This window comes from Canis lupus, chromosome 36, assembly GCF_048164855.1.
Source record: "Canis lupus baileyi chromosome 36, mCanLup2.hap1, whole genome shotgun sequence".
Lineage (NCBI taxonomy): Eukaryota > Metazoa > Chordata > Mammalia > Carnivora > Canidae > Canis > Canis lupus.
Genome location: NC_132873.1, coordinates 20,592,332 through 20,608,260, shown reverse-complemented (window position 1 = coordinate 20,608,260; position 15,929 = coordinate 20,592,332). Strand labels below are relative to the sequence as shown.

Here is a 15,929-nt window from a genome sequence, read left to right as displayed (position 1 = left end):
TGAGTAGGCATCACACATGTGCGGGCTTGCTGGAGCTGTGTAATCATGACCAGTCTGTTCTTGGGGGGGTGAGCTTGACAGGCCTGGCCAGATGCACCACAGCCTAATGAACATGAAGGAGGACCTACCTATCCTCAAGGACTTTACCACATATGATAGATACCCAACTAGAATAAGATAAATATTGGAAGAGAGTAAAAACAGTGCTACAGAGCAGTGGGAAATGACCTGACTTAGGGATCAAGGTAAGCTTATGGAAGAGAAGCCTTGAAAGATGGGATAGAATTCCAATAGGTGGAGACTGGGAGGAGGAAAGGGGCTTTCCAAATGGAGGAAAATACTTAAACAAAAAGGTTGGGACAGAAAAGCTCTGTCCAGAGAACACTGAGATATTTATTTGTCATGAGTTAAATTACAAGTCGGGCAGAACTCTTAGGTATTCTTGGGGAGCTACTCTTAGGTACTTGGGCTACGTTGGAGAACTTTGCCCTCATGGAAGTTTAACTTTGGTTAAGATGGAATGGGCCATGGCGTACCTGGGTGCCTTAGTCGGTTAAGTGTCTGCCTTTGGCTCAGGTCATGATCCCAAGTCCTGGGATTGAGTCCCACGTTGGGTTCCCTGCTCAGTGGGAGTCTACTTCTTCCTCTCTCACTACCTCTCCCCTAGCTCGTGCATTCTCCTTCTCTCTCTCTCAAATAAAAAAAAAAAGTCTTTAAAAAGAAAGATGGAGTGGACCATTGCATTAAATGGATTTACTTTTATTGCGCCTGGTGATTCTGGGTATGTTTTTGTTGCCAAATGGATGTTTCATACTCTCCATCTAGATCCTTTCTTTTTCTGTGGTTCTTTCATCCTCTCATTTTCTACAACTTCTGTGCAAATGTTACAGATCAGGGAGGTGATTGGAGGTCATGTTATGTTGGCATTTGTGGGAGCTTCCCTGAGAGTCATGGGACTGAGCCTCATCAAAGAACTTTATAAAAGTATCTTCTAATTTTATGTCATTTTATAGTTGAGATTATCTGTTGTTTGTGGGCAATTTGCTATAAGTGAAATGATGACTTGTGAAGCTAAATAATGTTTTAATGTATATTTTTAGCTACTGACGCATAATAATGGTCAGTAACATCTCAAATTGGAAAGTGTTCATGGCTTAGCCTTGAGCTCAGCCTACATGGTCATCTAGACTATGTTTGAGTATGTATCTGCAACATTTCAGAAATCAGGAACCACATGATGATCTATTATTTATAAACCTCATTTTAAATATCTCTCTGTGTGTGGGGGTGTTATGCAAAATGGCATTTCATGCACTATCTTAGGTTTAAAATGTCTCAAATGGAAGAAGAAAGATGGGTTCATTATATTAGCTGCTTGAATTGTTACACACACAACCCACCTCCACAGATTCTGTACACAGAGAAGGAAGGTGGGTTCTGGTTTGAAATGACATCACAGAACTACATGAGATAGCCACATTCTTTTTGCCCAGGATCATGTAACCCCTTCTTGATCCTTTCAGAGTCTTTTGGGTGACTCTTTTAGGGACTTTATGTTCATGTTTCAGTGGGTATTTTCAGACACCTGACAGTTCCTTGTTTACATGCTAGTTTCTGCAGCTGGCGAGGCTGGCTATTCTCCATCACTACCCAGTTTTATGGTGTTGCTGGGAAATTACATTTACATTCATACTATGGCCATGCTTGTTTTCATTGCCATGCCATGGCTTTGCTTCAGGTAGAGAAGCAGTACAAAGAATGGAATATTCAGTATGTCTTTGGATAAGTTAAGGTATGATGGGAACCAGTCATGCTGGTGGCCGTGTTACTGATTACAGAGAATGTCATGTACTTTGGATACCAGACACTTTGGAGGCAAAGTTGACATTCTGTGAGAAAGATTGAGAAGCCTGACTTAAGTTAACCACATTTTACTGTCACCTCTTGGGGTCAATGCTGGGTACTAGGGAGGTATGTCCATAGCACTGTGATGATACAAAGAAGTTATTGGCCAAGTCCGTGTGAGTTCTTCCCAGGAAAGTTTTACACAGTATGAGACCTGAGAAGTGTTTTTGCTAGACAGGAAGTGGAAGAAGGTATTCCAAGCAAAAGCATAGAGGCATAGGAAAGAGCTCTGTGTTGGGGTTAGGTGGAAGCCAAATGTGCCAAGTGTGTATTAATGAGAGATGGGGCAGTTGCTGGACCACAAAGGGCCTTGAATGCAAAGAAAATTGGAACCTGCAATGGGAGATGAGGAATCACTGGAAGATTTAAATTAGGAAAATGACTTAGTTCAAGTGTGAACTTCAGAAAGTTCATTCTGATAGGAGATTGATTTGGAGGGGTTGAGACCATAGACAAGGAAAACAGAAAGGCCAGGGAAAAATCTGGGTGAGAGATAGGTGTTCCTTAAATGAGGATGTTTATGTTTTAATGTATATTTTTTCCTTAAATGAGGATATTTATCCTCATTTAAGTAACAGGTGCAGACGGAGGGTGCTGAGGACTCAGAGAAGGTTAGGGAGGGACTGTGTAGAATATAGTGGTGTGAGGTAAGCCAAAGGAGAAGAGTTTCCAGTAGGGATTAATCAGCAGTATCAGATGGGATAGAATACCCAGGTAAAAGAGAACTGTCAGGTGACCCTGGAATGTGGCCACTAGGAGGTCACCAAGTCCCCTACAAGAGCCACTGTCAGGACTGGGACACTAGGGTAAGCAGAGTGAGGCACTCGCCTCAGGCACAACCTTTAAGAGGGTGCTCAAAAACTTAATAATCAAGATAAAGTTTAGTGCAATGTTTTGAAAGAAATTGACACTCGTGCAAAAAATTCACAATGAACAAAATATCAGAATTTAAAATAGACACAGTGTTAGTTTACTGATTTTTCTTGTCTTGTTTCAGTATGGCTTGTTACTGAGTGTCCTTATGTAAAAGGTACAGCAAGAGGGAGGATGCAGGTAGGGGCATATTGAGGAGTGATTTGAAGTTGTAGGAATTGAAGCTCTGAGTGCAGACTCTTTCTTCATGAGGTTCTAGCTTTACATGAAGGGAAATAAAGTGAAAGGGTGGTTGGCCTCAGGATCCCAGGTGTAAGGTTTTTTTTTTTTTTTTTTCAGTTTATTTCTTTTTTTTTAAGATGAGAAAGACTTGAACATGTTACAAGCTGGAGGCAGACAGAGGTTGATGAAAGAGTGGTTGTAGGGGCTCATGGAGACAGGAGGGCACACAGGGAGTGGATGGCCCTGGCAAGGTGAGGGACAGAAGGTGCTGGCCCCATAGTGGGAAAGTGGAAGATTGTGGGAACTTGGTCCTGATAAGTGGCAAGGTCAACTGATAAGAAATGGCACCAGTGGGTGGTGTTTAGGTACAAGAAAGCTGAGAAGGTTGGAGCTGTCAGGCAGAGGTGGGAAAGGAGCTGACCAAGGTTCTGTCAAAGCAATTGCTGAGCAGCAATAAGGGGCCAGCTCTGGCTGTAAGCCACCAGGGTTTGGTGTGATCTTTCCCCCTTTCTTCAGCATGACTTGCTACTTAAAATGTATGAGTGGAGGAGGCTCACCGACAGAAGATGGGATACTGGGGTGGCCAACCATCCTGAGACTCCTGGGAGTGCGGAGTGTCCTGAGGACACAGATAGGACTTTAAGTGCTAGAACTGGAAAGTCCTGGCAAGCCAGGACCAGTCATATGTCGAAGGTGTTGCAGAGCTGGTGGTCAGGAGGCAAAAGGCAAGATAATTGAAGGTGCTGCTCAGAGAGAGAGAGTTCACATGTGCTCTAGGTCTAGTCTGAGGAGAAAAGGAGTGAATGAGGTCTTTACCTGGAAGGAATTTGTGAAACTCCATTTATTCATTGATTCATTCAACAAATATTGAATGCCTACTATGAGTCAGACACTGGGGTTCTTGCACAGGCTTTAACCACAAAGAAGGTATAAATGTCCTCATAGATTTTCCTTCTGTGTGGCTAAGGTCAGCTGGTGCTCATTCTCATCTCTATCTAGAGGATGGAAAGTTACAGACTGCATTTCCTAGACTCTTCTACAACTAGGATGTGAACTAGCCAACTAGGCACATTCAGGTAAGATGTGTAAACAGAAGTGAGGTAGAAGCCAATAGCTGGCTGCTTTTCTTAGTTTCTCTGTTGGCAGGCATGATGGTGGTGAGATAGGGATTTGGGCAGCAGCTTTGGAGGTGTTGGAAGCAGATGGGATGGTTGGCTGCTTTCTGAACTCTGGGTCACTTCCATACAGGTGAGTCCAGCACTCCCAGGGAAAGCCTCCTGATTCCCCACTGCCCTGGCTGAGACAAGATCTTTCAGGGTGCTATAGGTACAAGTAGAGTTGGCTTATAAATGATGTAAGAAAAGGATCCCAATTCCCCCCACCCCATATGCATCGGATAACCAGTTGTCCCATCCCATTTTTGGACATTAATTTCCTTTCTCTATTGATTGGTAGGACCACTTTAGTCATCTGTGTGTGGGTTGATTTCTGGGTTCTCACTTCTGTATTGGTTGCTTTATTTTATATCCCCATGCCATATTACATTTGTATAAAACCTTGATACCTGGTAAGGTAACTTCTTCCAACTGGTTGTTCTTAAAACTTGTATTGGTTATTCTTGGACCTTCTCCTTCACATAGATTTAAAATCAGCTTGCCACAGTCTGCGGCAATTTTTAAAAAATTTTTTGATTGTACTTATATTAAATTTATAAATTCATTTGATTGTTTATGTTAGCCAGTTTTTTCATATTATCTAGTGCAGGGTTTCTCAATCTTGGCACTATTGGTGTTTGCAATTGGATAATTCTTTATTGTGGGGAATGTACATCAAGGGATGTTTAGCAGCATCCCTGGCCAGAGGACCAAAAATGTCTCAAGACGTTTTCAAATGTCCCCTGAGGGGCAAAACTGCCACTGATTGAGAACTATTGATTAAGCCTCTTGTATTGAAAATTTTCCTTATTTTTCTTGAAAGTTTTCATATTTATTTAAATTCTTTCAGATTTAGATTCTTCAGATGTGAATTTTATTTGTGTTGTCTACCACCATGGTGATTTTTATTTTGTGCATGACAGTTTTTAAGCATGAACTTGCCTCCAGCAGAATGGATGTCTTATATATCTTGGGTTGTGCCTTGTGGGGTGGTTTTGAGCTTGCTTCTGAGGATCTTAGAGGCTTTCCTAGTTTGAGAGTGATTTTTATTTCTTGGTTTGGGATGAAAAGAAACCCCAACAAAGTAGTGATTACTTGGACCCTAACTCTACTTCTCCCTTTCATGTTCTTCTTTCTCAAGTGCCTGTCATCTTTAGCTACAATTAACTGTCTCAACACCACCCTAACATATAGACACTGGAATTTTGCTGCAGGTTGGTCTGACTCAGTACAGGATCTGTAGTTTTCCTTTTGATATTTTTTCTGAATATGCCAGATGCTACCACTGAGTAATTTGGATTTTGCTGCCAAACTATACCTCCATTAGTACAGAGGGAAGACAGCATGCCAGTTCTCTTGCTGGGTGTGCGTGACTGGCAGAAAGCAGTCCTAGCATAATGGTTGGAGGGAATGAACTGAACAGATTTTTTTTTTTTTTTTTTTAGCAGATAACATTTAAAAAAATGATTATCTAATTCTGGTTAACTCTTGACGGCATTGTTATATCATTGATGACTATGAATTACAAAAGTTGGCTACTGTTTTTAAAAATAGGAAACATTTAAGTCATGTGAATTTGGATAGCATCTCATTTATTCCTCTTGTGTTTAATGACTTCTGACTTATTTTATACCTTCTGGTGTGTATGAATATTTTATAGGTTGATTTATAACAACTACTAGCAAAATTGTGATTTTTAGTCAATAGAAAAAAATACTCACCTTCCTTCCACAGAAACTAGTGGTTAGGCTAAAGGATTGTTAGCCTGGGAATAAAGAAAGTATAAATGTAGGATCTCTGGGATGCATAAAATTGTTATTAAGCTTTCAGATTAAAAAAAATAAAGTAGTCTGAGTGCCAGTTTTTCTACTTTCATTGAGCAGTCATTTAGTAAATTCCATTTCTCCAGTTATTCATAATGGCCATATTTAAGTGAAGTTTGGATGAATGGGCAGGGGATTGGCATAGACACACTAATACTTATTAACAACTATCCATTAGGTAAAATGTCTATTTTTATTAAGAACTCACCCACTTAGGAGCACGTGGGTGGCTCAGTAGTTGAACATCTGCCTTCAGCTCAGGTCATGATCCTGGGGTCATGAGATTGAGTCCCTTATCAGGCTCCCCACAGGGAAACTGCTTCTCCCTATACCTGTGTCTCTGTCTCTCTCTGTGTGTCTCTCATGAATATAAATAAATAAAATCTTAAAAAAAAAAAAAACCTCACCCATTTAGCCAATGTGGAAGATATAAATGAATGGTCTACTTTAAAATAAGGCATTTAAAATTTTTGAAATAAAAGTTAAAATAAATTTGATTTTGTTACTTTTAGACACTGAAAATGCTTATTATTTTAATTGATGGGGAACTCTGGATCTCTATAAATTGTGTTTACTCTAAGAATCTATTTTGTCTTTTTGTCTTCGACAGCAAGAACTATTTAATGTCCCTTATACCTCTTTTCACTTTGACTGCCAGGAAACTCAGGGACAAATTTACAGTCTGCTAAAATCTGTTTAGGCCATTCTGGCCTGTATATTTGCTTTGTCTTCTCTATCCTTCCACCCCATTTTGACATTCTAACTTAATAGTTTCTTAACCTAATTTTTCCCCCTTGTCTCATATAAAATTTTTCTTGTACTTATTGTTGCTATTATAAGATGCCTCAAATCTATTGTGGACTGGAATTGTACATAAATAAAATAGCTTCAGTGTTCCTTTCATTAAACATAGTTAGATAAATATAGCAATACACTTGTACACAAATACATAGTAACAGCAGCTCTTAATGGGGTTGTGTTTCCATTTTTTTTTCTGCTACGATGTACTTTAATCTTAAAATGTTGTCTAACAGAAATAGACAAGATACTCTCTCAGAACACAAGAGTTTACTTAACATAAAATATAGCTATAAGGGCACCTGGGTGGCTTAGTTGGTTAAGCATCTGCCTTTAGGTGAGGTCATGATCCCGGGGTCCTGGGATCTGAGCCCTGTAGCAGGCTCCCTGCTCCGCGAGGGTAATGGGTGGGCCTGCTTCTCCTTCACCTCCTTGCTCATGCTCTCTTTTGCTATCTCTCTTTCTCTCTCAAATAGACAAAATCTTTAAAAATACAGCTATGAAACTATGGAGTAGATAATGACTACCATTTGTAACTTAAATTTTGAGAAAGAATAGGTTGAGTTTCAATGGAAGCAATTAAGAATATGTCCTTGGCATTACCTCCCATTGCTCCCACCCAAGTCCAGCCCTGGATCAAGAACTTTCCCCAGATTTTCTGTTCTACTTCCTTCCTTCCACTCATATCATCAAAAACTTGTGATAATTGCTGACCTAAAGCAGTGTATTGAGAGTAAGGGGCCTCTGGCACTTCTGTGGGCTCAGGGTCTGAAGCAGTGATCAGAACTTTGTTCAGCTAAGGTGGCATGTACTGTGAGCATTCATGATGAAGTTGTAAAAAGGACCCGGGACTTTGAGAGGATAGCAGCAGAGATTTCTGCTTCTGAGGGGTTTTAGGGCAGGAGACAACTGGAAGAAAAAGGGTAGAGTAGATCTGATACCCTGGAGAAGGTTTCTTGTCAAGACTTGTATTTGCGGGGATCCCTGGGTGGCTCAGTGGTGTAATGCCTGCCTTTGGCCCAGGGCCTGATCCTGGAATTTGGGACTGAGTCCTACATGGGGCTCCCTGCATGGAGCCTGTTACTCCCTCTGCCTGTATCTCTGCCTCTCTCTCTGTGTCTCTCATAAATAAATAAATAAATAAAATCTTAAAAAAAAAATCTTAAAAAAAAAAAAAAAGACCTGTATTTGTTCAGATGTACCTTATTGGTATCACCGAAAGTGGTATTTAACTCTGTGATACCAGTTTTTCTAGTCCAGTTAGCAGCTTAGTCATTGGGCTTTTTCTTCTTCCTTCCACCAAAGTTATTAGTATGTCATTTAGTTATTAACTCTGTCATTGTAACTTTCCTCTTACCGTCTTTGACATTCTCATAAATTCTGATAAAGTCTGTGGGATTTTTGGGAGATAATTTGTTTCTGGTTTCATTTCCTTTAAAATGTAGTTTATCTTCTTTGCCTGCCTTGGTTTTTTGATCAGTTGCTTTGCCTACTCTCTAAAGACGTAACAATATAAATTTATTCTGCTAGGTTAGAGAGACCAGCAAGAAAGGAAGAGCCTATACCTTGAATTTTAGCAATTGGTTACTTTGATAAGAGGATTAAAAAAATTCCCTTTTAACCATAGAACTCCTTTGGAAAGCAATTTGAAAGAAATGAAGAAAACCATCAGAAATGAAGACAGAAGCTTCATGGCCTTTTATTGACTGGAGTGGAGTTTTATTACTGCAGTTTTTTGGAATGACACTGTACAGAATGTCTGCTGAGGTCATCCATCAGGTCGAAGAGGCACTTGATGAAGACGAGAAGGAAATGCTTCTTTTTTTGTGCCGGGACGTTGCTGCAGATGTTGCTCCACTTACTGTCAGGGACCTTCTGGATATTTTAAGTGAGAGAGGAGAGCTGTCTGCCATGGGCTTGGCTGAGCTGCTCTACAGAGTGAGGCGGTTTGACTTGCTCAAGCGGATTTTCAAGATGGACAGAAGGGCAGTAGAGGCCCACCTGCTCAGGCACCCTCGCCTCATTTCAGACTATAGGTAATTAATTCATCAGCTCTTCTCAAGGCTGGACCTGGTGGGAGGGAGTGAGGTGATGTAGGCTTATGAACAATAGAAATGAAGGAAATAAGAAAAGCAGCCACGTTGCTTTCTTTACCCACAGATTCAACTGCCTTATGCTGTTACTTCAGTCCTTTGAAGTCTTTGAATTCTTAGAACCTGTTTGCTTAAAGTAATTGGGTAGAAGACCATAAAGAAAGTAGAAGGTCTGGGTATTATGTATTTGCCTGATGAACAGAATGAGAGAGATGACTAAGAGCTCGTAATTCTTGCCATCCTCTGGCCGTGAGATCTGCAGTGGTCTTTCCTAGCTTATTTTCTATGATGTCAGACTGGCAAATTCTGAGACTGAGAAAGGAAATAACAAGTCTGACAATGATCTTCCTGACCTTCGCAAAGCTCTGTGATCCCTCCCAAGTCCCCTTTGGCCTTTCCCCTCCTGAGGAGGTTAGTGAGGTGAACTCCCTTTCTTTGAATTTCTGTAACGTCCTTGCCCCCAGAGGCTCAGTGGGGCAGGGATGCAGAATGAACATCCCATCCATTAACCAGCTGTAGGTCCCCTTCAGTTCAGAGAGGAATGGTCACTGGAGTCCCCTTTAGTTCAGACCATCTTTGAGTTTTTCCTTCCTCATGTTCAGAGACTACTCTCTTGGAGGTTCAGAGGAGCACAGAAGCAACAAGAAAGGCTGCATTCCTGGAGATAGGAAGATACTTTGTAACCTTAAATTAATGGTTCCTTTTTCCCCAGACCACTAACCTTTAATTATATCAATGATGCACTTTTGGAGAAGATGTGTATTATCAAAAACTATATTAAAGAGAGTTGAAAGTAGCATAGACCTTGGAGAGGGTCTGAGATTTGAGGTCTAGAGGCCTATTTCAAGTCCTAGAACTATTAGCTACAGGCCACACAGGCTGAGCCAACCACTAACATTGGTTGGGCCTTCATTTTCTTACTTGTAAAGCTAAAAACAATGAAACCTGATTTTACAAGCATGTTGGTGAAGATCAATTATGATAATTTAGCAGGTGAAGTACTTTTAAAACTGTGAAGCCCTCTATAAGTGCAAGAGTTCGTTATTATTGTTGTTATTCTTGATCATCTTCTACGTCTTCAACTACCATATAATGTCTGTCACGTTCTTAAAACTTTTTCAGAGGCACTGGGTTTCAGTGAATAAGTTAGGGCACTCTCCATTTCCTGTCTCCTTGCTATGGTGAGTGTAGACAGTTCCTCAGAGCCTCTGGGCAGAGAGTCTGGGCAGTGGGAGGGGATGCTAGATTCATTGACTCATTTCTTTAGTGGCCTTTCTTTTGGATCAACATATGCCAGGTGTTTGGTCAGCGGTAGAGCAAAATGAAGGGAGCTGTCCTCAAGAATTTGAGAGCCTAATTGGGAAGACAGCTTTCTAAGCAGTGATGACAATGTCAAGGCAATAAAGCCAACCACAGCATGTCCTGGGAGCCCAGATAAAGTGTGAGGGTGGCTCCCCCTGGAGTAGAGGTGACTGAATCAGGAAGGACTTTCTAGACAAAGACATTGATGGTCACAATCTCCAGGCTCTCCATGCTTTTTACGCTTTGAGTTGGATACCCCAGGTATAACTTTGCTGTAAAAGCTTGTGACTCAAAGTATGATGCCTGGGTCTATATAGCATCAGCATCACCTGGGAACTTGTCAAACAGAGAAGACAAGATCACTTCGAAATCTATTTATGTCTTCCATCTTAGTCATATATGTTTTTTACTTACTTCATTGTAACATCTGGGGGAGCTAGGGGATTCCTTAGGGAAGTTTTTATTCTCTGGGTTGTTTTTAGAGCAGTTAGTTGGAAAGAGAGGTACTATTTCCTATTGAAAGTAGGGGAAAGGATGAACTTCCTTTTTGAGTTCCCTTGAGATATCTTACTGGGATAGCCTAGGCTTTCTGTTTGATGGGGGTATGTATCAGATGGGGGCCTGAATAGTCTTTTAACTAATTATTGGCATAGCAGAGGCATAGGCTCTTGGTGTTTTCACTGGGAATGGTATCTGAATTTACTTTAAAAACTTGTCTGGTTTCCAGGGTGCTGATGACAGAGATTGGTGATGATTTAGACAAATCTGATGTGTCCTCATTAATATTCCTCATGAGGGATCATATGGGTCGAAACAAAGTAGCCAAGGATAAGGTGAGTTTTCTCTTTCTTGGTTGATGTTCCCAAGAGCCTATCAGAAGGCCGGCTGTGGTCTCTAAGGTGTGAAGAGTGGGGAGAGGCCCAAGCTGGGGGTAAAAGTAAGAAGTGAGAAGAGTAACGTTTTTTCTTAATAACATTGATGGGAAGAGCATTGGTTTCTCAGTTGAGAGGAAGTAGAGTGGCCCTGGGTGTTTTCTTCATCCTTGTATTTATCTTATTTCTATAAAAGCCAGAGGGGTTTCTGCATTAGTTTCTCTCTCTCATTTGATAGACCATCTGGGAAGTTTAGGAAGTCCCATCTGCTCATGCCGAGTGCAGACACGTGGGAAGTGCGAGTCCACTCCTGTCTTGCCCTCCCACAGCCATCTATTTCCCCCCTCAGCTAGCTGAGGTCAGTGTGAAGTCATTAGGCTCCATGTGGAGATGGGGTGAATATTCTAGAATATTCCACAATATATTTTTAAAGGATCTGCCTCTGAGGATGGTCCTTTGGTAAGTTGTTACCTGAGAATTTCCTTATGTTCCTTAATAATTGTAGGTTTGTTTCTGAAATCTAGGCATATAGGACGACTGGATGCCCCCACCATCAAATGCATCTGATGGGAAGGAAAATGAAAAAATAGGACTTCTTTTTGGTGTCCCTAAATCAGTTTATCTGCCAATCACTTATATCACTTTCATGTTGATGATTATTTTAAAAAGTAAATATAGAGCCTCAGTAATCAAATGTTAAACAGAAGGGAAATAAAAGGCCAAAGCAATGAGTATTTCTGAAATATAGTTCTTTAATAGTCTCTTTGGTCCAGGGCAAGTGAGTAGTAATATCACTTTTTAATTTTGCTTCCTCGTAACTCTTGAGTCAGAATGAGTTGGAATGTCCAGAATTGATTAAAATATTTTAGGAACTTCAAAATCACATTACTGGAATTTTTTTTTTAAAGATTTTAATTTATTTATTCATGAGAGACAGAGAGAGAGAGGCAGAGATACAGGCAGAGGGAGAAGCAGGCTCCATGCAGGGAGCCCAATGTGGGACTCGATTCTGGGACTCGATCCTGGGCCTCCAGGATCACACCCTGGACCTCCAGGATCACGCCCTGGGCCTAAGGCAGGCGTTAAAACCGCTAAGCCACCCAGGGATCCCCACTGGAATTTTTCTAATAAGAACTTTCCCCCAGCTATCTTCTCTCTTCCCCTTTTAGGAAAGCCTGGCCTTTTGGAGGAGAATGACCTCAGGAGGTTTTTATTTTTAGGCCTGCTCTCTTGGTACTTCTTGATAACATAAAATGGCCCTTGTGTCTATCCCCAACCTAAGTACAGTTGTCCACCAAAAGACTTACCACCTCTTTCTCAGTAAAATCCAGGAGTGTAATTTGCCCCTGGCCTTCGAGGGACTATAAAGCAGAGAGGTCTGGTGTAGGATCACTGAAGATCATGGAAGGGGCTCTTCTTACTACATTTTCTTGCTGTCACAAATCATACAGCTTGAGGTTTGCATTTGGGGCTTAATAGTCAACCTTACTGACATTTGTGTCTTGTTGGTGGCTCTTTCAGAGTTTCCTAGATCTTGTGATCGAATTAGAAAAACTAAATCTGATTGCTCCAGATCAATTGGATTTACTAGAAAAATGCCTGAAGAACATCCACAGAATAGACTTGAAGACAAAAATCCAGAAATACAAGCAGTCTGGTAAGTAGAATTTTGGCCTCTCTGTGGCCTAAGGAAAGTACCCTGTGCATACTGGGTTTGGTTGGTAAAAATTTGTTGGATAAGTGGAGGGAACAGAACCCGAGTGTCATCAGCCCCCACTAGCCTATGGCTAGAGATCATATCCCTTTCTATCTTTCACATCCCAGATCTACTGACTTCATTACCCACACCCATGATCACAGAGTCTAAGCCCTCTGCAAAGCCCTGCCAAGAAGTTCTTAACATTTGGACCTTCAAGAAATAGTCTATATCTCCATTTTCTGCACAGCCTGGCAGCATTGTGGACACTCAGGGCTTTTGGGTATATGCCAAGCCCTTCTGTCTTGCTCCAGTGTTGGGCCTGACAACTATCCAATTCTGAATGACATCCTGTCATAACTGCCCTGCATGTGTCCTGAGTTTCATAAAACCTCCTCATGGAAAAGGGTACTTGACTCCCTTCATAAAGAAGGCTAGACTCACATTGGCCTTCTTTCTCATGCCACCCCTCCCCCATTGTCTTTTAGACTCAGTCTCAGCATGGGCTCTGTTAGCAATCCATTGCCACCAAAGAGTCACAGCCTAAAGGGCATAGCTGAGACTCAGTGACCTACAGATAACCTCCCACGCCCCAATGACCAATAAAAGACCAAGGGTCCATGTAGCATTTTTCGTCCTTTCTTGATGACAGTGGGAAAGTCATCCGATCTGATATTTTTGTTTTGTTTTAAAGATTTTATTTGGGAGAGAGAGACAGAGAAAGAACATGCATGGGCACCTGGGGGAAGAGCATGAACAGGGGGAGAGGGAAGGGGAGAAGAGGTGGGGGGGAGAGGAAGAGGGGGAGGGACAGGAAGAAGCAGGCTCCATGCCGAGCAGGAGCCTGAAGTAGGGCTCCATCCCAGAATGATTGACTCTGAACTGAGCCACTGTTGAATATTCACTTGACAAAAGCTTGTAAATCTTGTCAATACCTCTCTTCTGTTTACAGCTCAAGGAGCTGGAACAAATTATACAAATGCACTCCAGGCATCATTCCCAAATTTGAGTCTAAAGGATCCTTCATGTAACTTAAGGGTGAGTCTGGAGCAAATGTTTGGAATTCCAGCGTGAAACAGTTTCAGAACTTTGATAAGAATATACATATTCTTACAGCATGTACTTCATTTAATGTCTGAAAAAAATGATAGAACTGTGCATTTTAAAAAATATGTATGCCTTATACTTACAGAGCTAACCTGTGTTCATTGAAAGAATTTGGAAAGTACAGAGAAATATAAAAGAAGGAAAATAAATCACTTCTATCCCATCTAAAAATAACAACTGTTAATATCTTGACAAATTTCCTTCTAGTCTTTTTTCTATGCATGTTTGTGTATCTGTACATATATACAACTGAATGTTTTGTTCACTGTTCATTTGGTCTTCAGAAAATTTAGCTTTTTAAATATAAGTAAGTAGGGCATGCTTGTCAACAAAAATTTCAAGGTGTGCTAAAAGAATTTTTAAAGTATGTTTTCTCTGACCCCAATTCCCTTCCCCAAATGGTTGTTAACCATTTCCTTCTGTAAAATCCAGAGGTAATCTATGCACATATCATATTTCACTTTTTTTTTTTTTTTTTTTTTTTTTTGCAAATGGTAGAACACTGTACCCATTGTCCTGAGCTGAGAATTCTTAGAAATTGTTCTGTATGAGTCATATGGGACCACCTCTATTTAGTCATTGTTTCTAATGGTTTTACTTTCTGGATGTATCACAATGTGTATGACCCTTTTTTGTGTGTATATATTTAGATGCTTCCCAGTCTTTTGTTACTACAGTAATTCAAAATAAATATCAATATTTTCAGCAGAAGTGTTTGTGTTATTGAGTTATATTACTGAGTGAATGATTTGTGACCATACAACATAGTCACTTCTGTTTGTTATATTAGTAAATAGTGCAAGGTATTATCATAATTGTTCTTGGTTAGTTTTTTATTTTGAGAAGTTAATCCTACTATAATATCCTCATCCCCATATACAGATATGTGGAATTTGTAGTCAGGCTTAGGTCATAGTGCAGTTTTGTGGTTAAATTGTAAACCCTTTCATAAGAGTGTGTGAGGAAAACATTAACTACTCCTGGAATAGAAAGTTTTGTTGGAGAATGTGAGCTATGAGAGATAAACCTTAGCAAAAGAATTTCAAAGCTGAAGTGGGTATGAAAGATTATACTGTCCAACCCCCCTCATTGAACAAATAAAAAATTTAGGCCTGAAGTGCACTAGTGATTGCCCACTTCAAGGGACCACCAGAACTGGTCCTAGTCCATGCTCCTTCTTCTATACCATGGTATATTTAATAAACTACATACCAATCATACCATAGCTTAAGCATATCTGTCATTTTTTCAAGAATCAAAGATACTTCCTCTTGTCCTTCTGAATCTCTGTGATACCAAGAGAATAATTTCATGGTGTGATACCATGAAACAAAATTGATTTAGGTTTCAGATCCAGATTTCCTGAGCTTTTTCTACTGTTGTATATCTAATATAAATTATACTGTCACTCTTAGTTAAAAGCTTGCCATATTTTTACTATCGCCTTTCTATTTTGTTGACGAAAGTCAATGTATTCACTGTCTATGTGGCCTACTGGGAGCTCACATACTCTCTATATAAAACTCTCTTTAATTTGCTGTATTGATCTATGACCCTGATCATTAATTCATTTAGTAAGCAGAGCTGTGGCATATGGATTCAGTGAATTTCTCATAAAATTAGAAAGTGAATGCCTGGATGTTAACTCATGTAAGAGTGCAAAGTGCTTTAAAGATTATAGTGACATTAAATGACACATGGCACAACATATTATGGAATAAAAAAGTTGTGTCATTCTGCAATATAATGCTTTTTTAAACCTAGCTTTGATTTGATGTTATATTTCTCTAATGGCTACATAAATGTGAATGCACATCCATGTGAGGTTCCAAATTCTGTGTAGTATTAAGCCTCTGGCTAAGTCACTTATTATTCATGATAATAGCAACTTACATGTTTTTTTTTTTTTTTTAATTCAGACACAAAGATTTAATGAATAGTATACTTCTGTCTTTTGGCTAGGATAGCTTCAGAGGAGAACTGTCATTTGAAAGCTGAACCTATCAGATGGTTGGCAGTATGTGGTTTATGTACCTTACAAAGGACTTGTCATCCAAGAAGAGAAAGGGTCGGTTCAATCTTTC

At 40.2% G+C, this 15,929-nt stretch overlaps 1 protein-coding gene across 15 annotated transcripts in view; it reads left to right on the top strand.

Moving 5' to 3' along the window:
- The window catches only part of CFLAR (CASP8 and FADD like apoptosis regulator), a 39,264-nt gene that overhangs the window by 6,851 nt on the left and 16,484 nt on the right, over positions 1-15,929 (top strand). For 7 of the 15 annotated variants that reach the window (XM_072812797.1, XM_072812798.1, XM_072812786.1 and 4 more), the window contains 4 exons: positions 8,403-8,811; positions 10,898-11,003; positions 12,564-12,699; positions 13,691-13,776. In XM_072812797.1, the coding sequence (XP_072668898.1) occupies positions 8,450-8,811; positions 10,898-11,003; positions 12,564-12,699; positions 13,691-13,776 (690 nt within the window). In that variant the 5' untranslated portion in view covers positions 8,403-8,449. Of the gene's footprint in view, positions 1-35; positions 246-1,449; positions 4,077-4,108; positions 4,249-7,333; positions 7,509-8,402; positions 8,812-10,897; positions 11,004-12,563; positions 12,700-13,690; positions 13,777-15,817; positions 15,914-15,929 lie in introns of those variants that run through there. The other 8 variants (XM_072812796.1, XM_072812788.1, XM_072812791.1 and 5 more) reach the window with 6 other exon arrangements.